At 44.1% G+C, this 24,731-nt stretch overlaps 2 protein-coding genes across 2 annotated transcripts; one reads left to right on the forward strand and one right to left on the reverse strand.

Moving 5' to 3' along the window:
- Positions 1-730: 730 nt before the first annotated feature.
- Positions 731-20,304, reverse strand: septin8a (septin 8a). The gene is made up of 10 exons (XM_068744669.1): positions 20,204-20,304; positions 13,135-13,249; positions 12,068-12,263; positions 10,678-10,864; positions 8,140-8,301; positions 7,844-7,940; positions 3,848-4,016; positions 3,606-3,738; positions 2,701-2,870; positions 731-1,370 (listed from the first exon to the last, which is right to left on the reverse strand). Exons 1-10 carry the CDS (start codon positions 20,231-20,233, stop codon positions 1,367-1,369), a joined length of 1,263 nt encoding a protein of 420 aa, XP_068600770.1. The 5' UTR covers positions 20,234-20,304; the 3' UTR covers positions 731-1,366.
- Positions 20,305-22,178: 1,874 nt separating this feature from the next.
- On the forward strand, positions 22,179-23,522 carry LOC137900857 (ankyrin repeat domain-containing protein SOWAHA). The gene has a single exon (XM_068745001.1). The coding sequence runs from the start codon at positions 22,179-22,181 to the stop codon at positions 23,520-23,522; it is 1,344 nt and encodes a 447-aa protein (XP_068601102.1).
- Positions 23,523-24,731: the final 1,209 nt, after the last annotated feature.

The following is a 24,731-nucleotide window of genomic DNA, read 5'->3' on the forward strand; positions in this document are numbered from 1 at the left end:
CCAAGAGTCTCTTGATGTCTGTGTGTGTAAATCAGTGTCTTCACCTGTCTGTGTTTCACCTTCATCTTCCTCCTGGATGAGTGTTTTCAAACACATCTATTTCCAACGACAGACAGTGAAGACAGCTGCTGTCTTCTCTCCATCTGTGAGTATAAATCCTCCTGCGGTGAGCTGAGGCCTGTGTTTTCACCAATCACCCGTGTATGTGTGTGCGTGTGTGTGTCTATATAAACACACTGGCTTTGTGTTGCATTCAATGAGAACAATCACACCGAGGCGATCACTCACGGTTTACAATAAAATGGCATCATTTAAGGACAACGTTCACAATAATATATCCAAAATAGAGTATGTTTGCATATTAAAGTGGGTAAGCTCTAGAACAGGTATGGGCAAACCCAGGCCCGGGGGCCATATGCGGCCCGTTGGTCTTTTTAATCCGGCCCGCCGAACTTGTCCAAATAATATCATTAAATAAAATGGTATTATAATTAAACCTCATTCATTTGACATTTTCCCTGTAATGCTACCTGTAAAAGGCCAAATCCTTTAATGCAATAGCTTTCGTGTGTCATTTATATTAGCTCACACAAATACTCCATCCATCTGTTCTTGGTCCGGCCCCTCTGTCAAATTTTAGAACCCATTGTGGCCCGCGAGTCAAAAAGTTTGCCCACCCCTGCTCTAGAAAATATCACACATTTATTGAGTTCATATAAAACAGCACCAGTATATTGCATAGGTTTTTATTAAGACTGTTTCAAGTTGTCTGTATCAATGCAGTAATATATACAATATACAGGTACTCGGTTGTATTGCTTGACATAAGGATATTTATTTGGTTTTATTTTATTCACGGATTTATTCTGCTGTAAAACATGGTATATCATCTAAATTTTCAAAAGAAAAAAAAAGGTAAAGAGACAACATTTCAAGGAATTTGGGTATTTTGGAAACTAGGAAAGCTTAACCTCACAGTATCCTCAAGGTTTGTAGGTAACCTCGTTTTTGTGTAAATAGTCGATGACAAAACACAAAAGCAACAGAAAATCTAAAACACAACACAGAAAAAATGCATGTGTGTGTCCAAATAACAAATGAACCGTAGAATAAAAAAATCCTGAATCAAAGCGATGGCTATCGGAAGCAAGTCAACACTTCTTTTAATAATCTCACCATAAGCATATCTCATTTTTATCATCTCTGTGGTTTCAGCAACCTCAGTGTTTTGGTCCATGTGCATGACGTTGAAATGGAATGCAAAGAAAAACAAAGAACAACAACAAAAACTTTACAGGTGATGTCGATACTATGGCGATGGAGAACAAATCCACGGTCTTGTGGGAGGATAAGCAGCGGCCATAAATTAACTGAAAAACAATGACAAACAATAAACAAAATAAATTAAAGGAATACACAACTGCTCTATAGACATGTTCAGGAAAAGGCTTTCAATTCTACAGGTAATAAAGGAGCACCAAAGCAGAGAGGTTCTGCCGTTAGAATAAATGGGTTAGTCGGCCTTCAAAACTACATTTAAGAGTCCGGAATGTATTCTTTAAAATTATACAATTTATCTGGAATAAAACTCAACTTGAAGTGTGCAAAAATGTAAGACTACCGGTAAATTAATGACACAAAACACATTTAAAAATGAAAAGAAAAGAAAAGACAGAAGACAAAGCACGGTGAGTGAAGAACCACTAGATGGTGCCACATGTCCTCAGATGACTTATTCCAGTTCTTGTTCCTGCACATAATTTACTAAAAGCACCGGTACAGCAAAGAAAGAAAAAACTATTTTTCACTCCCAACCATCTAGGCAGCCACTAGCTTCAGTTAATCTTAGTGAAACGGAAACATTCACCGTTTATATCAAAAGTATTCACTCTTAATACATCTAAGTATTTAAAGTTAGTCTAATGGCGGATGGGGAAGAAGGTGAGGCATCCATGCCAACCAATCACATTCCTTAAGGTCATAATGGGAAAAGCATTATAAAAAGAACAGGTCTGTCCACATACTTCTGGGCACATTGCTTGCATTGTTCCCAAGTCAAACCATGACAAGATAAAGACTTCCTGAAAGTGCTTTCAAGGAAATAAAAAAAATAATAATAACTTCAACTGCAGGAAAGTAAATGCAACGTTAACTTCATCAAATCGCTCTAAGAATAATAATATATATATGTATAACCTTGATGATTGGAAAGGTCAGTAAGATATACACGAATACACACGAAGCGCTGGTCGTTACACCTGCGTGAGTGCGTCATCATCGGTCCCCTGTGTGAGCTGCGTCCTTCATCACCCATCTAGAAGCTAAGTTTAGGACCGCCTCAGCAAGCGAGCTCAGAAGCTCCGCCTTGAATATCCTGAATAATTAGAGCGAGACAAAATGAAAGAGTGAAAGGACAGGAAATGTGCTGCTTGGGCAGGACAAAGCGAGAAGGAAGTTTCCTTAACAGATGCCAGGTATTTAAAAGAGCCGAAATTCCCGTGCGTTTGGGATCGGTTGAAAACTGCTCAGGGCTCAATGGCGCAGCCGTAACAGAGTGTGAATCCACTGCTTTAACTTGTGCCAGGAGTTAGAGATTGAAAGAGGAAGAAGAAACCTCCGGCACAGAATGAAGAGGTTTAGAAAAAAGCAGCTCCCTACCGCGGAACAAAGAATGAGGCGATGGAAGGAAAAGTTTCTTACTTTTTCTTGTCCTTGTCTTTCTTGAGGGGCTGAGCTAAGGACAGGGTCTCGGCTGCCATCTTCTTCCTATTGAAGGCGTTCATCTCCTCCTCCAGGTCTCGCCGCTTCTCCTCCACCTTCCTCTTCTCCTCCTGGTGCATCCGCTTCAGTTGCTCAAACCTGTCATGCAGCTGAGAGGGAGGCGGAGCATGAGGGTGGTGGTGGTGGTGGTGGACAAACAGCACAGCGACAACAGTTCGATTAGAGACACAAAGACATTAGAACAGGATTGTTTTTTTTCTGAACTGGACACTTCAGGGCCGTCGGGGATATTTATTAGAAATGGTTTCACGTTGTGTGTCAAAGTGATCACATATTAGACAAACCGACAGAACTTTCACACAACTGTGCCACCTTCTTCAACCTTTAAACCCACTTTGGATCATCGATTTTGTTTCGTGTCTTTCGGTTTACCAAGGATTCGATCGCCTGTGTGAGCATTATGAAGCCTGCGCTTTCGTAATGTGGAGTTGTACGGAAAGATGTTTATCAGAGGTGAGACAAATAATGAACAATTTTCTGCATCATGTCCTACAGTAGGACATGATGCTTAAAGATTTGTACTTAACATGTTCTTTGCGTCCACCTCATCCCTTGTTTCTTACCCAAATCAAATATACAGCAGAGAATCTATAGTCTACACCCTCGTGTATGGTGGGCGTTACGTTCCAGGACCCCCTCAATACGTGTCCTAACTATTTTTCTTAGGCTAGAATATCATGAAAAGATAAATATTTATACATACAGCAGAATCCTGCGATATAGTGGAAAATCCACAGTATGTGAATACTTATATTCGGCAAGTAAATCCGTGGAAAGCGAACAGCAATATAGCGAGGGATGACTGTACGCCCAAAGCAACTGACCTCTCGCTCTTTTTCCTTCAGCTCTGCTTCCGTCTCTTTTACTTTGTTGACGAACATTTGCCGCATGTCTTCCTCTTTACGCTGCAGGTCCCCCAGGAACTCTTTCCTCTTGGCCTCGTAAGTCTCCTGAAGGCTGGAGAGAAGACGAGAATGAAAACCGGTAAAAGTCAACTACGACTCTCCCTGCAGTCGATGCTTCCAGCTCGGAGGTTTTGGATTCCTGCCTGTTGTTAAGTCTCTACCTGAACGGCTGGCTATCAGGATCCGTATCTTTGAAGCCCATCTCCTCCAGCTTGCAGCGTCTGTACAGCTCATAGTGGCGGGCGTGGGTCTGCTCCCTGAGATCCTCCATGTTGACCCTGATCAGCATCTCTCGGAGTTTAACGAAGTCGCAGTGGTTCTCATTCTCAACTGGGAAGGAAACGCACGCAACAGATTTAGGTGAGAATTCAGCTTTAGGTGATTAAGATCAATGATTTCCAAAACATGAAAGACCTGAAGTTGTTTTTGTGTTCAAGACCCAGCCTTGGATCTATGGTTTCTTTTGTCTTTTTCACCACTTGCAACATATTTTCGCACCCCATCTGTCACCCTGTCTCCCCTCCACAGCAGGAAACCACCACATCTCTACAGGAATGTGAAGCAGTCCGCACAAAAAGCACAGAAGAAAACACGGCGACTGAATTACACCAAATGTAGGAGCTGATGAATTGAATACATCCAGGTTCATTCCTTCTCCTAGAGCGACTTTAGAAACTGAAGTTTCCTGTCTGGACATGGGGAAGTGGCAGGAATCATTTCCTCCCTGGCAGACGGATGGCAGAAGAGCAGCAATGAGCCCCATTTCCTTTCTGACAGAAGCCTTTTACTCAAGTTTCCTCCTTTACTGCATCATAACTTGGCTGTCCTAAAAATGTATTTGTTCAGGTCCGATAGAGACACCAGGATCTTGTCTCTTCTTACTTGGTTTTATTTATTGATCTATTACTACCTTTTTTCAGCATTGTGAGGAGGAGTCTGTGACAGAAGCTTTCCATTGCATGGAAGCTTGCATGGTTGCTGTGCAGGCAGACAGACAGACGGACGGTTGAAGGTAATAGTACTAATATACTTAAGACCACAGTTCATTTAATGCCAAGTTATTACTGGATAAACTAGAATTATGACAGAAAACCAGCTGGGACAATAAAGCCAAAACTGTATTCTTGCCACGTTTCATTTTTTCCATTCGGTCTAATCAGCAAAATAATCAATCGTCACACGACTTCCATGTTTAGTATGTGTTTTATAACAGCATAAAATGCCTGTGACAGACAGAAAAGTAAATCTAAGCCTTTTGAATGACTTACTGGTAAATTCCTTATTGAGCAGTGACCTAATTGCTTTGTAAGACTTTAAGACTTTTAAAGACTTTTAAAGGCCTGCTGATTCCCTCCAGAAGGAATCTTATTCTGATTTCTCCTCTTTTGCTTCATCAAAGCACTCAGCACTCCTTTTGAGAAAAAAAAGGACCCCCTTCCTGACATTATTTAACTCCATCCTCAGACTTAATTATAAGGGCACAGTCTATAAGCACACTGTGTGTGTGTGTGTGTGTGCGTGTGTGTGTGTGTGTGTGTGTGTGTGTGTGTGTGTAGGGGGCAGACGGAATCTGAAGAGGCTGAATCTCAGGGTAAAAATGGCTGCGTCTAAATGCCACCACGCGCTGTGACCTGAAGATAAAGACAAGCGTGATGCTACTGAAAAGCTGCATTATTAGACCGTAGTGTAGCTCCAAAGCACACGCACGCACACACACAAACACACACACACACACACAGTGCGTCAGTAAACTAATATATACAAGGGCTGCATATATTTCACCAGATACAATTCATGAAGAAGAAAAACTCATTACGACCACATCATTACGGAGAAGCTTGCACGCTAACTTTGTGTCGAGGTCACATTGAAACATTAAAACGATATAATGTGCAGGTTCAATATATAATAATATAATAGCACAAATAAAAGCAACTAAATTTGCAAAGAAGCTTTTATTAAATTGCTCAGAGACAAAACTGTCCTGATTTATTCGTATAGAAGTTAGAAACGGAATTGCTACTGGAAACGCCGGTTCTTTTCGGCATCCAATAGCCTCTGTGTTCTAACCCCCTGCTGAGAGCAGAATGGGGGCCAAGCCTCTTACTGACTGCAGCACTGAGCCCTGAAGACACCAGAGTGCTGACCGCTACACACACACACACACACACACACACACGAGAACAGAAACATGAAGAATCATACAAAAACAGACGGCTGGGGGAGAATAGAGAAATGTAGAGAAATCAATCTTCAGCATTTGCCAATAGAAATGTTTAACTGTGCACGGTGAAAACATGAAAACATGAAAGCCCTGTACTGCAGAGCGACCGGTCATCTAACGAAGATGGTCCGTGTCAAACAACGATGTTCTGTTCACATAAAGATACTGGATGTGGGCTTCTGATGAGGTTAATGTTTTTCTCCTGATCATTTATTGATGCAGCCGTTCTTTTTTGCTCGCATGGTCACCAACAGCCTCTAGAATCAGGGTCTGTAGGGTTAAACAAACAGTAGCTTGCAGATGGGGGGGGGGGGGGGGGGGGGGTCTTCTATGTTTGTCCGGAGTTCAGAGATAACAGAGCATCAAGATCCTGAGGGAAAACAAGCGCACACAAGGCAGCCTCCTTCTATTACTCCTCATCAGTCCTCCCACTGTCTTCCTTCAACTCCGTGGAAATTTCCCATGGCTCTCCGAGAGGTTAACACAACCCGTCGATGTGACATCTGGCATCTGCGAACTGTTTCCACGGCACAAGCCTTTCTTTCAGGCCGCCAGCGGCGGTAAAACAGTGAGACTTTGTTTCCTCCTCTGCCCTTCCCGACGGACACTTTGACCGACTGCACTGTAGAAGTGACGAGGCATCTGTTCACAAGCCCCCCCCGTCTAAAAGCAAAGCGGTTTGCTGGCATTACATCCCACCAGTCCAGATTTATCCACGGGGGGGGGGGGGGTATGATTTCATGCAGTCTCAATCCCGGAATATTACAACAATCATGTACCTCAGTACACGTACTCGCCGTTACAGGAATTTAAAAAGGTCTCAGTTTATCAGCATCCGCCTCAGGACCTGTAACCGCTGTACTAATAATATCTACCGCCGGTTTTATTGCTGCCAAACAAGGACAAATCAAAGAAAGCGTATTTTACAAAAGGAGAGAAATCACAAGGAAAGCCGCTTTGAGTCGAGTCGAGAGATTTCTGCAGATGGAACTATTCTGTCTGCTTCGTGGTGAGTGATGGGGTTCGTCACCAGGAGACAAACGGCAGGCTTTATAAATAACCATAGCATGCCCCCCCCCCCCCCCTTTGAGGGTTGAGGAATGAGTGTGGTTAGGAAGAGAGTGATAACAGCAGCAGCAGCAGAACAAGGAAAGGAACGAAGAACGCGTCCAATCGGATCAAAACAACTCTGTATGACGAAGCGTTTATTCTAAGGGGCTATTATTCGATCACACAATAAGTGATACCACCACGGACGTCCAGAAATACTTGGGCAAAGAACACAAGCATGCAGACACGCACGGTCAGTCAAAACGCAGTCTCTTCCACGTCGTCCTTCATTTTACAATGTCATGCTGCCTGACTCACGCAGCTGGGGGGGGGGGGGGCTGTTTCACATGAGCAGGAAACGGCAGGCCGCATGATGCAACGCCAGACACGAAACTTCGTGCATGGAACAATCAGTCAAAAACAGCTCCCAGACCTTAAACTGGAGGTGAACCCTATGATCTAAATGTCAGTCACAACAGTCAGCGTTAGGAAAATGCACACTTAAATAAATTCTGATTCAAAAACAGCACGAGGCAGAAATATCTAGAATTAAAGACGACTTTGGCTTCGCTGCAACAAATTCTGCGTATATTAAAGTGACTACTACAGGTGGAAGTCAATAATACTCCACATTTACACCACTCTCGTCAGCTTGAGGAGCATTTGAACATTTGGACGACATTGACACAGACAGAGCGGCGATATTACGGTAGTTGACTAGCAGGAAGAGCTGCACAGCAGAAATATCACTTTAGAACTTTTATCTTATTGCTAAATGTGATACTTTTGAGGATACGGGGGGGGAAATAAAAAGTTCAACCCCTCGGATACGGACTTCGCTGCTTGCTTGAGAAACCCAAACACCTACACGGATGGTCCTCACCTTGCACAACACCCCAGGGGTACTGTCTGGCCTTCACGGTTTTGTTCCCCACTTTGACCTCTTCCACACTCCCAACCACAGCAAACGGCAGATGGGCCTGCACAGGAAGAGACCGAGTTACAAACCTCAAACACAACAGCAGGCGGATAAATGACTCAAACTGCTGTTGTTGTTATCTCTCTGATCCAACACAACCCGACCACAACAGAGAGAAGCGTGCATCTGAACTGCAGCAGAACACTTTAAAGTTCGGCATGTCACTGGCTTTGCAGTGAGAAGCCAGAATCGCAACTTACGTTCATGGAAGAGTTGATCTCGCTGACGGCTTCGTCGTCCGTCGTGAACTGATATATCTGAACGCCGTTGCTCACCAGCTCGCTCATGATTTTCATTTTGAATTTATGGAGCTCGCTCTTTGAGATCGTATCCGCTTTGGCGATGATGGGAATTATGTTGACCTGGGGAAAGGAGGAGAAGACGGGGGAACCGTACTCGTAAAAAATGTCAAGTCAGGTCCTAAAAATGTATTCCTACCCATGTCTTCAAGACAGACACATAACACAAAGTGATCATAGAAAAAGAACCTCGTTTCCGTCACCGATCGGCAGCAGAGGAGCAGAAATACACGCGTCCTCGGTAAAGGCTGCACCTCCCAAATCAAAACGGGGACAGAGAGTCCCACAAATTCAGCCATCAATCCCACAGCGCGCCTCAGGGCAAGCGCCAGAGACCGTTCAGAATCAAATTACAGGCTCATCTATCATACTGGATGGCTCATGTACAACCGGTGCCCTGTTTTAACATCCACAAAGCAAGTTCACTGATCACCGTTCACCGCTGGAGCAGCCCCGTGCGGTCGCTGATGCAGACAGAAGTGCCCCCGTCATCGTCAGTGAGAAATGAGGAGACTGTGACATTTGCTCATTTCCTACTTCGGGGCTTTTTCCAGCTGGCCAAACATTCATTCCCAAATAGTTCTGTGTTTGTTCAGAACAACAAGGAGCCCCTCATCACAGGCACGCAGCATATATAGTCGCATATTTCCTACATTTGTGGGTTTTGATCAGGCACAGGTCAAATATCTGTGTATGAATGTACAAAGATTTGTGGTGAGACATTATGAGTCAAGGTCCAGTTATTGGACAAAAAAAAATAAAAAAACAACATGAATATCACTTTAGTTCAACTAAAAATGAGCCAATAGAAGAACCCGTTTCAGAGCTGGACGCCTTCAGAGTGTGACATTTCATTGAATTCTGTCCAGACGCTTTTGAGGAGGAGAAAAAACACAATTATGCGACACCAAAAAAAATTACATTTAAAAACAGGATTCCCATGCAAGGTTTTAAATCATTAAGTAACTTGTTTCAACTCTATCTGAGAAGATTCATGGGATCTTTATTTACACTGGACATCAGAGGTCATGAGAACCTCCAAATGTCACGATGAATCTAAAAATAGACGGACCATTTCTGCGTGTTTACATTTGATCCGACGTACGATTCTGAGAAGACGGACAAATGTTGGCACAGATTGAAGCATTGAGGTTAGGGTTAGGATTTAAAAGCCGTTCCCACTGGCGGGGCGGAGAGAGAGAGAGAGAGAGAGAGAGACGGGTGTGGAGGTTGCGGTGGCTCGGATGGTAGCAGGAGACAGGTGGTGCTCAGCGCCATTACATCCCCACTTAAGGACGGAACAACAATCTGTCTGTCATGACTTTGGCTTTATTAATAGGGGAAAACCTATAAATTATATTAAAACACTTCCTGTGACTCAATGAGGCCCAGAAAACTCGTAGAAGTAACTTGAGCGTGACAGCCGACTGTTCGAGCAGCTACAGGACTGATTTGATGCGCAGCCGTGCAATGGTACCGGGCAGAGGTAAGCCAGCAGGACGTGACCACAAGGTGACCATCCGGCTTTGTTCTGGATCCATCATCACTGCATCACCAGACATGAGCAGGCCTGAAGCCGTCATTCCTTGAGCCGTCGCCATTTATCTACGCTCTGCATGGTTGGAAACATTTTCACCCGAGTTCACTCATGAAGTCAAAGTCAGACGAGATAGGAGGTAATAAAATATAAAAAAATCACACATAAAAACACTCATCTAGAAAACCCTCTGCAGCAAAGAGTTCTGGAGTACAGCGGAATATTTAACCCTATGTTAATAATTATTTAGCACGAGAGCTTTCCTTCAAACTCAATGATAACTTAAATACCTTAAGACTTTAGAATCGACTCCTCCTCCACTTTTTCCACTCTCAAAGTGTCATACTGACGAGATTTCACGCGAATGGAACACCATCAGGATCCACTGACCAATCAGCGTCGTCATGACAACACCAGCACAGGAGCAACCTAAGAGCCACAAGTGCAGCTGGTTTCTGAGTGTTGTGACCATCTGGTCCACAGCTGTGTTAGAGTGTGTACAATAATAACACGTCAGATCACATCTTCTGTTGAATATTCCGCTTTAAGAGAGGATCTACTCTGCAGCTACTCCTCGTAGGTCTTCCCAGACATCCGGGCTGTTAAAAGACAAAACCTGAAACCTGTTTTCCTCAGAAACAGTTACCGGTATATGAAAAACCTTCCTCGTAATCCTAGATGCTGAAGTGAGGGCATGCCCCGTCACTGCAACATATTTCTTTTTGCTTGTATCATCTTGGGACAAAGGCCAACAAAAAGATCTGGGATCTCCACGTTTCAGTGAAATGTAAACCAGTGTGCCGTGAAAGGGAGGTCGAATTACATCGCGACCGACATTTATCCTCACACAACGGGCAAGGGCTGGCAAGCGAGCGGGAACCCACGGCTGTGTGTTTTTGTACCTTGCTGTCGAGTTTTTTCATAGTAACGAGGTCCAGAGACTTGAGGGAGTGTCCCGTCGGGGCGATGAAATAAAGGCAGATGTGGATCCTGGTGTCGTGATAGTTAAACAGGGAACGTTTGATCTTCAGTTCTTCCTGGAGGTAGTTCTCAAACTGAGTGTCGATGTAGTCAACGATGGGCTTGTAACTGTGCAGGCAGCAGAAAAGGAAACGGTAAAGATTCATGTCTGTGGGTAGAAGCAGAAACATTTCTCATCCTAGTCATAGGTTCGTAATGAACATAAGGAGATACGGACGTCTCACGGGGGAAATGAAACGAGCCTGTTGTGTTTTAAATAACTGGGAGATCTGACATTACGCCAAGATCTCAGCACAGTGCTGCGTGAAAGTCGTGCTTAGCCTATGGGAGACGGGTGCAGCAAATCTCAGAGGCAGCAAAATGTCCCTTCCTTTCTCACGGACCGGTGATGTAGAAATTTAAAATACTACATCGTTAACCACATTTTTAAGTCTTCCTGCAGCGTATTTGACAGCTCAGACTGAGGTATGCATCAAAGGAACCGACTCCAGAGCCCCTGTCAGCATCGTGTCTGCAGAATGTCCTGTTTCTTCACAGATATCTCTTCAGTCTTTCTCTGCTAGTAAAGCACCAGCTTTGACCTTTCGAGGCTCCCAGTGTGCGTTCAGTCTGCTGGAGGCTCCGTCTGGTCAGCATGTCGGCTTATAGAGCCTACGAAGAGCACTGCTATCAAAGGGTGTGAGAGTGCTGCATGCTGGCTAGAGCGGCTAGAGCACTCGCATTCCACAGCTTAAAATGTAAAAAAAAAAACATTTCCTCTGCTGTCCCTCATCATCCATTTTCCATCACAGGGAGAAGTTAAATGTGCAGAAGCATTCAGCTGATATTACTTTACACTCGCCTAGTTCCAGCGATACATTGGCATTGGTCATCCCATGCGAAGGGGGGGGGTTGCTTAAGGACTGATGGGAAAATTTATGGGGGGGGGGTTGGAAGAAAAACACTATAAAGCTTGTGTTTCATCCGATTGCTTTGAGAATCACATGAACGGAATTCAAACTTGTCAGAACATCTTGATCTAATAAATGTCGCTGGAGGCGAGATTCACCGCGGATCGTTTCTGTGTTAGGGTCAGTGGTGGAACATGACCCCTCACCCCTAACGCTAGCGCTGCAGTTCGGTCATTTTGAGGCTCTTTTTTGTTCTTCCGTAAATGTGGTGACTTCACTTAATGCGCCGACAGAAATATTTACATCCAGGTAAACTCTCACTTCACTAAAAAAAAAAAAAAAAAAAAAAGAGTCCAGTTTTAACAAACAAATCTATAAATCTATAAATCAGCCCCGTTTATCGTCTCACCACCATCCTCACCTGTCCTCTTTATTTATCTGATCACCAAAGCCGACGGTGTCGACAATCGTCAGCTTGAGCTGGACGTTGCTCTCTTGAAGGTCGTACGTTCGCGGCCGCAGATACACGCCATTCTGATAATGGGTCGCCTCCTCGTTCTCGAACATGGTGTTGAAGAGCGTGTTCATTAACGTTGACTTTCCAATACCGGTCTCCCCTGCGGATTGTAGGCAGAGGACGTTAATTATTCAGTCACAAGGGACCAACTTTGGTCTCTGTTATTGCAGGTAAAACACGTTTGGAGGAAATATAAGGTCAATGTCAATGAAAAAAAAACATTTATAGCTGGGCATTTCGGCGAGTCTCCAATAGCGTGAAAGTTTAAATATACTGGAGATCGAAATTAGAGAACAACAACGACAGAAAAAGATTACAACGAAATTTTCTGACGGTTACAACAGACGACATTTAGCACTTAGCGTACGAGCCTTTGCTTTGAATGGCTTCAGCACAGGACAGTCTGGTCTCTCACACTGCTCTGGTGTGAGTTAGGGTCGACTCTTCATCCAGTCTCTTCCACAGTCGGGCGACTGCAGTGAAGCTCTTATTTGGCCATTTCATCATTTCGATGTTTTCAGCTTGAAGGAACTGCTTTTACTCGTTTTGCAGTGCGACGGGGAGCGTTGTTCTGCACGAACGCTGCCAGATGATCGGCCGATGAACGCAGGCAAGGAGCCGTGTGTCGTTGAAGAGCGTTCAGTCACTTTAGAACGGCGGAATCATCTTGCAGAGTCAGTGAAATGGAAGTTCGGCTGCCAGTTACATAAGGCTCGTCAGATAATCAAGGAAATTAGCAGCAGGTGCCAGATTAGAGCCAATAACCGAGAGGTATCTGACAGTGTGCTCTGAATTTTATACTGTGATTCAGGATATATGCAACTCTTGAAATAAGCTTAAAATAGTGCAATTTTACTCCTGCTTGGATAATTTAAAATGTGACAATAACGTAGACATTATGGAAATTGAAGATTGTCCTCCAATTTTGATCTCCAGCGTACATTATAACGAAGAGCAGACATGATACTCACCAACACAAAGAATGTTAAAACAAAATCCTTGCGTGACTGATTTACTGACGAGCTGGTCAGGGAGGCTGTCGAATCCAACATGTCCACCCAAACTCAGGTTTCGCTTCTCTTCATTCTGAGGAGCACAAATAAAACAAAGCATCGTAAGCCTGGAACCACGCAGGGAACCCATTAGTCCAGGGGTCGGCGACCTTTTTCATGACGAGTGCCACTTTGCAATATATTCAAGCCCAGAGTGCCGACACTTACTTTTAATAAAATCATTTGTGAAGGATCTGTTTTTACGGTTTTTAAACATCTTCACTTAACCACCACGCACACAAAATGTACTGCAGCCTCTACGTATTCTCCGTCAGTGAATAGTTTTCCACGTTTCGCTATGCAGTGACTAATGTTAACTCTGTTGCCTGTTTTTTATCTTAACAGTACAGAATGTCTTGAAGGTGGCGCTCTGTTTAGCATTCATTGCTAGCGCTCCGCTTTATCCGTCTCAGACATTTTTTTTTGTGCACTACGCTTATTACTACAGTTATTACCACTTCGACTACCAATTTAAGAACGTGTGATGTGCTCCATGTCTTGTGAGGTGTTAAATATAATAAAATACGCGTTTGCCTCTTAATATTCTCTGCGTGCCAACACAAATGCTCTCGCGTGCAATTCGTGGCACGCGCGTCTTAGGTTGCCGACGCCTGCATTAGTCCAAAGCAGAACGAGCCGATCGCTGAAGCCCTCACATGCCGATGCTAAATGTACACCAGAGACGGGCGTGCATTCTGCAGATGCTACGTCACCGTCTCAAACTAATAAAAGGTTATAAAAAGCAACCAGAGAAACAACCTCAAGCAGTTTCAAGCAACTCCCTTCTCTGACTTCAGCACTAATACGCCGCCAAAGACACAGTTCCAGCAACAAGAATGCATCATATAAAACCTTTAAACCGATTTAACCCCCTCAATTATATCTTAAGCACTAAATGGAGCACAAGGCAGAATGTATGAACGAAGCTGAGACGCTCTCATCGCTGCCGCTACAGAGGATTATTCCAGAGACCGTGCACAGCCGCTCCGTAATCACAGCGCATTTATTAGAAGCTCGGCTGCAGGAACTAAAAGGGGCAAAGATTATTACTATTATGCAACAATCCACAGTCGGGCAGACAAAGGTATTGGGCTTTAAGTGTTTTCACCCTTTGGTCTCCAGACGGTGGGTGAGAAGACGGCATATTTACAGCTGAGGAGGAGGAGGGGAGCAGACGGCACCCCGAGATGACTGAGCCCACCCAGGCTCGTCTGACTCAAGCGTGAAGGACGGCATATTTAAACGCTGATGTCACCCTGAGAGCAGCTAAAGGCAACACGGGATGCACCGGCGTGAGGTGCAGGCAGCCTGCGGAGTAAAGGTCGAGTATATTCCGTGTGTTTTACTAGAACGGAGACGAGTAGGACTGAGCATGTCGTGTGAATCCGCGCTGAATCGGACATGAGCCGAGCGGCAGCACTAGCTGGGACACTAGCTGGGACTGATTACACTCCATTAACACGAGTGTTCAACGACAATTCAGAATCAGCACAGTCTGTTAATACGCTTTTAAGTGTTTATAAACTGAGGGGTGGGGGGGGGGGGGGGGCATTTCATGGCGCAGCCAGCCTAAATCTGGATTTTCCCACTTTTAACTGCTGTGCTTTGGATAAAAACAGTCATTAAACAGGAGAACCAATCAGCAGCCCTTCAATGCGTTTTAAAGCTCATGTAGGCTTGTTGTTTGAATACAGGTCGATTGAATCAAAACTATTACGGTTTAGAGGGCAGAATTACAGCACGACCTTTAGTGGCATTTATCTCTCATTGATTCCGACTCTTCAACATGGTGCTCATTTTTTGGGCTTGAGAAATGGGTCACATTTTGTTTGTTAGTCAATCTAAACCCAAAACTTGTCGATCAATAATGTTTCCCTTTGGCATTAATTTACTGAATTAAGCCGGTGGAGATATGCCGGTCGATTGCTGGGGGGGAGGGGGGGGGGGGGGGGTGATCACATGTGAAAACAGGTCAAAGATTTACTTCAGGCTGAAAGGAAGGGGTAAAGTTTGTTACATTCACTTTCATAGTAGACGTTGCACCAAACTTATTTAATCCTCAGTGAATAAATGTCCGAGATCCGGACCGAAGATCATTTCTGTTGACGTTCTGCACCGGAAGCAGATATAAGACCTCACAGACATAATCTGTGACTCATAAGAGGCAGATTATCCTGAGGCTGAAGGCTAATAAAAGAGCGTGCAGGGCAGGACTACAGAGTTATCTTTAAGAATCAGACACACTAGAATTACATACGCAAGATGAAGAAAGAGGCAAGCAGGCGTTTGCACTTCTCAGAAAGAAAATGAGAATTAGAGAGTCTCAGATGACAAGATTGTGCACCGAATAACAGCATGTTACACAAGTAGATGTGGGAAAACTCAAAATGTGCATAACTCCTAACGCTACGAACGAACGAATGCAGCAGTGAAACGCTGAGACATCGGACTCTCTGCATATCCAAGCGGGTTCATCAGAAGAGAAGCAGCTTAAATATGAGAGGAATGAGAAGCTTCTGGTCAACCTTCCCAGGATGACGAAGCAACAACATCAACAACGCTCCCAGGCCACAGCATCACAGAGCCAACAGGAAATAGCAGCAAATGGGGGGGGGGGGGGGGGGGCTCCAAGTGAGATGAGGCGGTAACCATATAGGCTAGTTCCCAATGTCGCGCAGTTATAGCATGATAATGAATGTTAAAACAAACATTCCTATTGGCCGTAACGCATTTCCAATGTCAAGACAGACGGAAAAGCACAAGCGCAAGTCAAGACAAGAGATTTTCACAGTAAAGGCTGCTCTGTGTGATTTTCGTTCTTAATTAAATTCATTCCCAAGACAATAGGGAATATGGAGAAATGCCCTTCACTGACCGTAGAAGTACATAAACCACGATTTCGCTGTGTTACGACACGTGGAACGAGAGTCTCGTGTACTTTAATCGTCTCCTTGGGCTGGTGGTCGAATCCACCGCTGAACGTGTCGACGGCCCGGACCGCCTCCCGTTTTCACAACGCCAGCGTGCACCTGCCATTCCGTGCTGCTACACTTTAGCCCACCTCCTCTTGGAAACCTCCTCTGACCTCAACTGTTGCAGCGCCGTCTGGTACGGTCGTTAAACCGAAGCCCCGAAGCGAGAAACGGGACCTTTTCAAATACCACAAAAATGTGTTCTCCAGCAGCAGGAGATTTAAGAAATCAGCTACGACGGCAACTTTCCATAGCATTAAAGGAGGAACACTTTTGGTGGCGATAGGAGGGGAAATTCTCCCATCGGTCTGTCTCTCTCTCCATCTGCAAACCTCCTCCTCCTCCTCCTCCTCCTCCTCCAGCCTTCTGGCCTCCGTGCTCCTCTTGGCTTGTATCTGACTTGTCTTTGCAGCTCGTGTCTGCCTCAGTGATTCTCCGTCTGACAGATGCAGACACACACACACACACACACACACACACACACCCCGCTGCATCTGGTGTTCGTGTTTGTGTGGAAATACACTTAAAAAGGTAAGATCTTTAGAAAAGCCACAGATTTTAACAAGAGGTTTCCTCAAAATGTCTTAATATCACTCTAAGGTTTCATAATTAACAAACATTTAACAACTGCGCAACAGACAGATGTGTTCATTGGTATTGTGCGTGTTTTATAGAATTAAAAACTATAAGGAAAAGTAGGAGAAGCAGAGAAGATTAGAAGAGAGGAGGACAGGAAGGATGGGGAGACGGGAGAGACAGGAAGTGGTGATAATGATCCGAGTTTTAAAAATGATCGTTATTATCGGTCGGTTTCAAATGTGAATGAATTTTAAAGCTGCCATTGTAAGATATTCGTACAATTTCCAAATTTTCTCGACACCGAATATGAAGGTGTTTCATTCCATTTAAATTCTGTTCATTCTTGTTCTGCTTATTTCCCTTTCCAACATGGAAACTGGACAAACATCAGCGGCCCGTCTCGTGTTTGTACCGAGACTAAATTTGACAGTTACTGCTACAAGCCTCGGTTTGGGGGCTTCCAGAAATGCTATGGCTCTAATTTAACAACGCATCTGTGAGGAGACGATCACATGATCAGGATCAACCATTCAGCGCAGGCGTTTCCTGTTCCACTACAGCGTCTGATGTCATTACAAATATATTCAAGTACTTATACATTATAATGATGTGCTCTGAAAAGGGTTTTAGTATTCATGCTCAATAAGGAACACCTTTGTCCTCCAATAGGCTGCAGCCACGCCCATATACATTTAACCCTTCATTCCTGCTACCACCGGTCGCTCCTGCCGCACCGCAAGCAGCGACGCCGTAATGGCAAAAATGTTGATGGTTCACATTTCCCTTTGTGGAGGCTGGCATTATTAGAGAGAACACTTTCATGTGTTTTGTGTGTTGTTGTTTTTTCAAATGGTGACACATTCACGAGCAACAACTGCACGGTCACATTTCTGTTCAGAGCCATCGGTGCTCAAAAAGAAAGATAAAAGAAAGTGAGCCAGACGGGAGAGAGGGGAACTATTTTATGAGGCGGATGTGCAGCTTGAGGGCTTTTAAAATGTACAGATTAATTTTGCTGGCCAGTTATAACATTTGAGATCCACCATTTTACCAATTATCTGTGTAGGTGAGGAATTTCCGTGCCCTAGCAGCTTACGAAGTAATTTAGAAATATAGTAATTGGTTTTTTGTCTTGTTTCTTTTTGCTTTATTGTGTGAACCGGCAATAGCAGTTAATAATGAAATTGTTGAACAAAAAAACTAAAGTATTTGCGTAGGAAAATACATTAAAACAAATGGAAGTAATGGAGTAGCAAAAATGAAAATACTTCAGTTGAGTACAAGTGCATACAAATATACCACAGTACTTTTGTAATGTGTAGAAACTATGATTGAACTGCTGGGACAGGCTCCAGGACGACCCCTGACCCGGTAACGGAGATGAACGAATGAATCAATGAATGTGTATTCTTTTAGTGCTCATTCCAAACTATGATTTTACTTCCTAACAAAAATAAATGATCTATTTGCCGGCTAATAAAAGCTAACACTTGTTTTTCCACAGACATTGAAATGAACCAGCCGAACTCTGCGCGTCATTTGGCGGATTAGAGGAAAAGCTCCAGTCGTTATTAGACCAGCTTTTCTCCCACATGAATCTAAAAGCTCTCGGTAAGACTGAAAGCATTTCACATTTTTCTTTCAAAATTCAAACCATTCAAATAAATGACCGTGTGACTGTTCGTGCTGATAAACACACCTAAAGCTACCGAGTAAAACCATCAGCTAAAGACCAGCCAAGACCGCCTCAAAACAGCACAACTAAGGTCCAGAACCGGTCAATAAGGAATTCAGACCCATTCTCTAGTCTAGATGAACATCGACTCAGCAGAGGCTGCAGCTTCACTCATTGGATTTGACAGACTTGCCTGAAGGCAGCTCAGCATTTCTGTTCTATTTCCAGCTAGAGTCACTGATGACACAACAACAACTCCATGCAGCGTGAACGAAACAGAGAATACTCCGGCTAAGGTTTGCTAGCAGTTCAAGGATGGATTTTAAATGAATAAATATGGTCTGAATTCAATAAATAAATCTATAACTAGAGCACATGCGCGACCTTTAATTACAAATCCATTGATCACCTCTGTCCTACAAAGTTCAGTCAGAAGGTCCATGGGATTGATGTGGACCAACAACCCAACCTACCACACACACACACACACACACACACACACACATCAATGCCTGCACGTCATTAACAGCAGGCCTTTGCACACACTCAAGACGAGCACGTCAATGCGTTCAATGTGGTCCCACTTTGCTCTGAATGTCGGGCAGCAAGTCAGGCAGCTACGCTATCGCTAACCCTAACCCTAACCCTAACCCTGAGCTGCTTTACTGCATTTTATTACAAAATCAATTCCCTGATTTTGTATTCCAAAAGCGACATTTTACAAAGAGTAAGCCCGCAACACCATCCTGGCTTTAGAAATACAATATATGCAGCCTCTCTCTCAAATCCTTTCCTTTTTTCGCAGACATGCGTTGCACCAATAAGTGGCGTGCCGGCTGTGGGAGCGTGTTCCTAATCTCTTAATCCCAACTCTGCACACTTCATCACTGCGTGCACGGCCTTCAGGAATCTATCAAAACGTTAATTATCCTGTAAATGTTACATGTGTAGTCCACATGCTTTGATTTATTTAAAGATGATGATTTATTTTACTGTACAATGCACGCTGATATGCAATTAGGGACACGCCCGACTGACAAAACTAAAAACATGACACATTCACCCTTCAGTGGATAAATACTCCTCACTGTGGTGGACAAAGTGTGATAAAGAGACACAGGATGAGAGCAATGGAGCAGCTGACATGATAAATATAATATATATATATATATATATATATATATATATATATATATATATATATAATACATAAATATTTGATTATGAGTCCAGATAGTGAATCACCAGCTGTACACAATTGTACAAAATTAAACTTTGAATTAAATGTACTCGTTTGCCATAATATTGCAGTTTCATGCAAACAAACGTAAAAAGTCATTCACCTCATAGCGACAAGAATTTATGTTTGTTTAACAGCAATTTATCGTCTTGCTAAAAAAAAAAAAAGCTTTTATAACAGCCACTTCTAAAAAAAACCATTTTAATAAATAAGGTCAACATCTAACTGGTACGTTACACCCATATAATCGGCAGCTCGTCTATTAGCATCGATTAGAAATGGATAAATGACGGGAAATGGCGCTTTAAAGTCGTTTTTAATTACCCAACAAAGTCAGCAGACTCTTGATTTATGTTGCCCGACAGAAATCACTCCCACCATCGGCTGAGACCCCCCCTCACTACAGGCTCCCCAAGCGGGGGGGGGGCTGAGTTTCATACAAATACTTCTAGTAGCCACACTCGTAACGTTTTTAAGACCCAAACGGAAGCCAAGACACAAAACGCTGTCGCGTATACTCACCGAAAACACGTCCACGTCCGTGGCAGCCATTGCGTGGAATGTGCGGCGTCGTGCTGCGCAGCCAGAGAGGAGGCGAAAGGGAGCAGCCCTCGTCGCTAGTCCGTACTAGCCTGCTAAACCGGAGCTTCGCGGCACGCAGCCGAAGAGGGGCTCACTTTAGACAGGAAGGAAGGCCCGCTGGCTGGCTGGGCTGGCTGGCAAGATGGTTCACCGCTGCGTCGCTTCTGCTTCGCTCATTCGGCATAACTCGTTTATTTCCGTCGCTTCCTCGCTGGCCCCGCCCGGCGTAGCAAGAGCTGGGTCGTTAAAACAACAACGTAGGTAAATAAAGAGAACACGAATGAGTGTTAATGAGTTAAAACACGTGATGTGTTTTTAATCGGCTTCCTCGGTGGTTTATTCTGTCCGATAAAAAGGTTGATAAAGATTTTGGTGCCTTTTAAGGCGGAATCTTCCGGCTCTCCAGCAGCCGATTTTTTTTTTTCAGCAGCAGCAGTCTGTTTATTATCTTGACACCCATCTGACATCTTTGTGTTGGAGAACTGTACCAATATGGCCACTTCTCAGGAACGCCAGTTGAGTCCAGGGATTTCACGCTGCACACTTTACAAACCAGGGCAGGAGCCAGCGGCCCCGTCAAGTGACAAGAAGGGATTAACAGAAATATGTTAATCCTAGTCCACGTGGGCGTGTTGTCTTCATGATGGCTCATTCATATTTAAATATATTTACATATAACTACAACATATCACAACGTCACTGATTCATTTTGCTATCATGTGACTGAGCGAGGCGTCCTTTTCGACGTGAATCTAATTTAAATGAAATCAAACTCGAAACTTTTGTGTTTTTGTGCGTTAGCCAATAGGCCAGAATTTTGAATTTGAAAATTGAATTCTGATTTTTACGGTTGATTCAAACTCTTAGAGTTCAAATGGTTAATGGTCTTGTGATAACGCATGTTCAATTTTCTGCATACGGTCATATTCATGCTATAATACGTTTTTAATGTTAATCTGAAGAGGACTACGTATATACGCAAACCTTAATGTCGAGTTTGCGCGTGTTTTACATCAATGAGAGAATAAATGAGAGAATATAGGCTTACTCAAATAGTGGACTTTTAATGTGAGAGCAAAATAAACTTTGAACAACATGATGCCTTTTTATAATTCTTCATCTGAGACGTCCTTTTGAATCATTACCAAATAACTTACAATGTTTTTACATTAAGAGAGAGCAATCACGAGGCTTTGGACATTTTACAGTACCCAAGGTTCGAACCACCAGAAATTAATTTACAAACGCTTGGTCTTGTCTCATTACAGAGAGGGCGGGGCTTAATGTTATTACGGGCTTATTGTATAAATGGCTCCTTCTTACCATTGTTGGTATATAATTATTGAAATATATTGTTTTGAAAATATAGCTTATTAATTATTTAGTAATCTGTGCTATATATAAATGTTCCTAAATTATTTCGTGTTTTTTTTACATTATTAGAAGTCCAATAGATTTGAAATCTTAGTTGTATGATGGGGGTGGGATTTAATAAGTTATCTTCTTCCCACTCCTTTTCAAGCACTGCATAATGAATTATTTTCTATTTCTTGTGTACATGGCATTTGGTGTTTTGTTTTGGACATTTTTCTTTCTTTTTTTTGCCGAAATATGGTTTCTTGTACATGAAAAGGTATTATTTATTTTCTTTTATTTTGTATTCTGCTTGAAACAAACAATAAACTAAACTAAACTAACTCTTCGATTGCAGGCAACCCACCTGCATATATTATTCAAATTTTATGCACGTCTGCGCTTTCCAGGTAAAGTGACTCCTACAGGTAGGGAGGAGGGAAGCGAGCGGCCAGGTGAGCGCACGCACGCACGCACGCACCAGCGCTCCGCAGTGTGACACAGCGCGGCTGTTCGGAGTCCCACGTTTTAACTTTAACCCGAGAGATTCCATGTTCGCGTCATGGCTTTAACGCACGAATCCATCCTGTCCCTGCTGATAAGGGAAGGGGGCAAAATAAAGAAATCCGACCTGGTGAGTAAGTTCAAAGGTTCCCTGGAATGCGACGATCCCGCAGACAAAGAGCGGAACAGGGAGGCGTTCAAGACGCTCGTCAATAGCGTCGCCTTCGTGAAGGAAATAGATTCCGTCCGTTACGTTGTCGTCAAGAAAACATATCACCATTTGCTGGAGGGCGCGGAACAGACGGACCGCGGGGAGGGGGCCCAGAGGGGCGATGACCCGGGGGCGGATCGATCAGCTGATCAAAAGCCTGATCAAAAGACAGAAAGCATTTCTCCTCTTCAGCTCGCGTTGCAAAGGAGCAAAGTGACAGATGGAGTCAAAAGAAGGCTGAATGTAGAGATCCAAAGCCAGGGGGCAAACGGGGCGACCCCCGGAGAAGCCGCTGAGCCCCCCGGGGGCGTCCGGAGCAAACCCTACGCCTTACCTCTGAGGATGCCCCCCGCTAGAGTGGAATTCCGCAAACTGAAAGAAGAACCGAATGACCGTCCCGAAAGCCCGACCCCGAACGCCTCCAGGAACGAGAGGCCTCCCTCCACAGAGGGCGAGGGGCCCTGCAGACCCCCTCAGCCAGGGAGGGCCCTGAAGAGCCCCAAGGCGCCCGACGAGTCCAGAGAGACGAGGGCCCCCTCCCTGGTGCCCCTGGAGCGCTCCGAGCACGAGTGGCTGGTCAGATGTGCCGCGGGCCACTGGAGCCAGGCCTACGGCCTGCTGCTGAGAGACAGCCAGCTGGCCGAGAAGAAGGACTTCATGTCGGGCTTCACCGCCCTGCACTGGGCCGTCAAGAGCGGCAACAGCAAGATGCTGGTGAACATGGTGGCCGTGGCCAAACAAGGAGGAGTCGACCTGGAGATGAACGCCAAAACGCACGGCGGCTACACTCCTTTGCACATTGCCGCCTTGCACAACCAGGAGTACATCATGGCCCTGCTGGTGGAGGAGTACGGCGCCGACCCGGGCATCAGGGACAACTGCGGGAGGAGGGCCTACCACTACCTGCACAAGGGGATCTCTGGAGCGGTGAGGAAGTTGTTGGGTGAACCCGGAGCGCAGCAAACGCGGGATAGGGCGCCGCACGGACACGAGGAGCTCGACCCGGGGCCAGATCTCTCCAAGGGCCGCCATTCCATAGGCCGTCTCTTCCAGCCCCAGGCGGCAGGCTCCAGGAAGAAGCAGAAGCAGAGGCCAGGATCGCTGTCCATGAACGGCGATGCCGCCGAGGAGCGAGAATATGTCAGCAGCAGCAGCTACAGACCAAGAATTCTGTCGGAGGTCTTCATGTAAACGCTTGTTTCTGTCAACGGTAGCGAGCGGCGCCAACCTCAAAGAGTACGACTGATGTCCAGGTCCTCCTCGCCAAGAAACTGGTGAAACAAAACAAAAAAATACCTTCCAGTTTACTGACGTTCCAGTCTGATGGTGGAAGGAATAGTTATTAATTGGTTTAACTTGATGATCACATGAAGGATAGACCTTCCGGAGCTGGTAGGAGATTATAATGTGACCCAGGATTGCTTGTTTGTCTTCACGATATCTTAATGCTTGTCAGCAGAGTCCATATTATGGATCATCTATTTACTTTGATCAATACTGTGAGAGTTACTTTCTTTTTTTTCTCCATTATTGTCAAAGATACAATAAAAAATGACCCAGAAGGGGTAACTTTTATTCGGTCACAGTGCAGGAATATAGAGAAGTAGAGAAATGGCACAGTGACTAATGTCCATCATTTAAATTATTTTCTTGTAACGTTGAACGTTGTAGATGTATATAAATTAAGATATGGATCCGCCATGAGGGAAAATCCTACTTTTGTTGATAACTAATACATTTATTGACTCTTTGTAGCTGAACAATTGAAGTTGTTGAGTTTGGTGATGCTTTTGAGCTTTCACTGTCCATAATGTAAGGAATGAATCAGTCGCTAACTCCTTTTATTTTTATTTTTTTTCTAGAAATTGATTTGAAAATGGCTGCTCTCCCGTAAAAATAATTTAAATCTGTTTTTGATCTAAATAAATCAACACTAACAGGAAATCAATGAAGCCGTTTTACTAGACTTGACTTGTGTTCCTCTGTTTTCTCATCCCCTTAGTAAAAACTGAAGTGGCCTTCCTCTCTATTTTACAAGACAAATATGTTGAGGTTAAAATTCAAGGACATGCTTCAGACATATTGGTAAATCACACCTCTAGGAGCAGAGTAACAGATCAATGAATGAAAATAGGTGCGTTTGTGCGTCTGAGGAGGATTTTTAGATAATTCGTCTCTGCTGCACTTTGCACCAGATTCATTATTAAATACTTGTGAAGCTTTAATGAGAGGAAAACATCCCACTCCGATGCACAAGAAAACTTCACTGAATTAATATGCTGTATATCACACTAAAGAAGATAAAGGGGTGTCATTCATAAATCCAGAATTCATCCAGTGCAGGTCTGAAAAACATCTGGAATCTTTTGTCACGTTGAAACGCCCGGGACTCGGACAGAT

The sequence above is a fragment of the Brachionichthys hirsutus genome, chromosome 10, assembly GCF_040956055.1.
Source record: "Brachionichthys hirsutus isolate HB-005 chromosome 10, CSIRO-AGI_Bhir_v1, whole genome shotgun sequence".
NCBI classification, from domain to species: Eukaryota; Metazoa; Chordata; class Actinopteri; order Lophiiformes; family Brachionichthyidae; genus Brachionichthys; species Brachionichthys hirsutus.

Coding starts and splice junctions, on each gene's coding strand:
- septin8a (XM_068744669.1), bottom strand. CDS start 20,233: ATGGCTGCCACGGACGTGGACGTGTTTTCG. Junction 4,017..7,843: donor CCCCTGGGGTGTTGTGCAAG/GTGAGGACCATC, acceptor TTTCCTTCCCAG/TTGAGAATGAGAACCACTGC. Junction 2,871..3,605: donor TGAAGGAAAAAGAGCGAGAG/GTCAGTTGCTTT, acceptor CCTCCCTCTCAG/CTGCATGACAGGTTTGAGCA.
- LOC137900857 (XM_068745001.1), top strand. CDS start 22,179: ATGGCTTTAACGCACGAATCCATCCTGTCCCTGCTGATAAGGGAAGGG.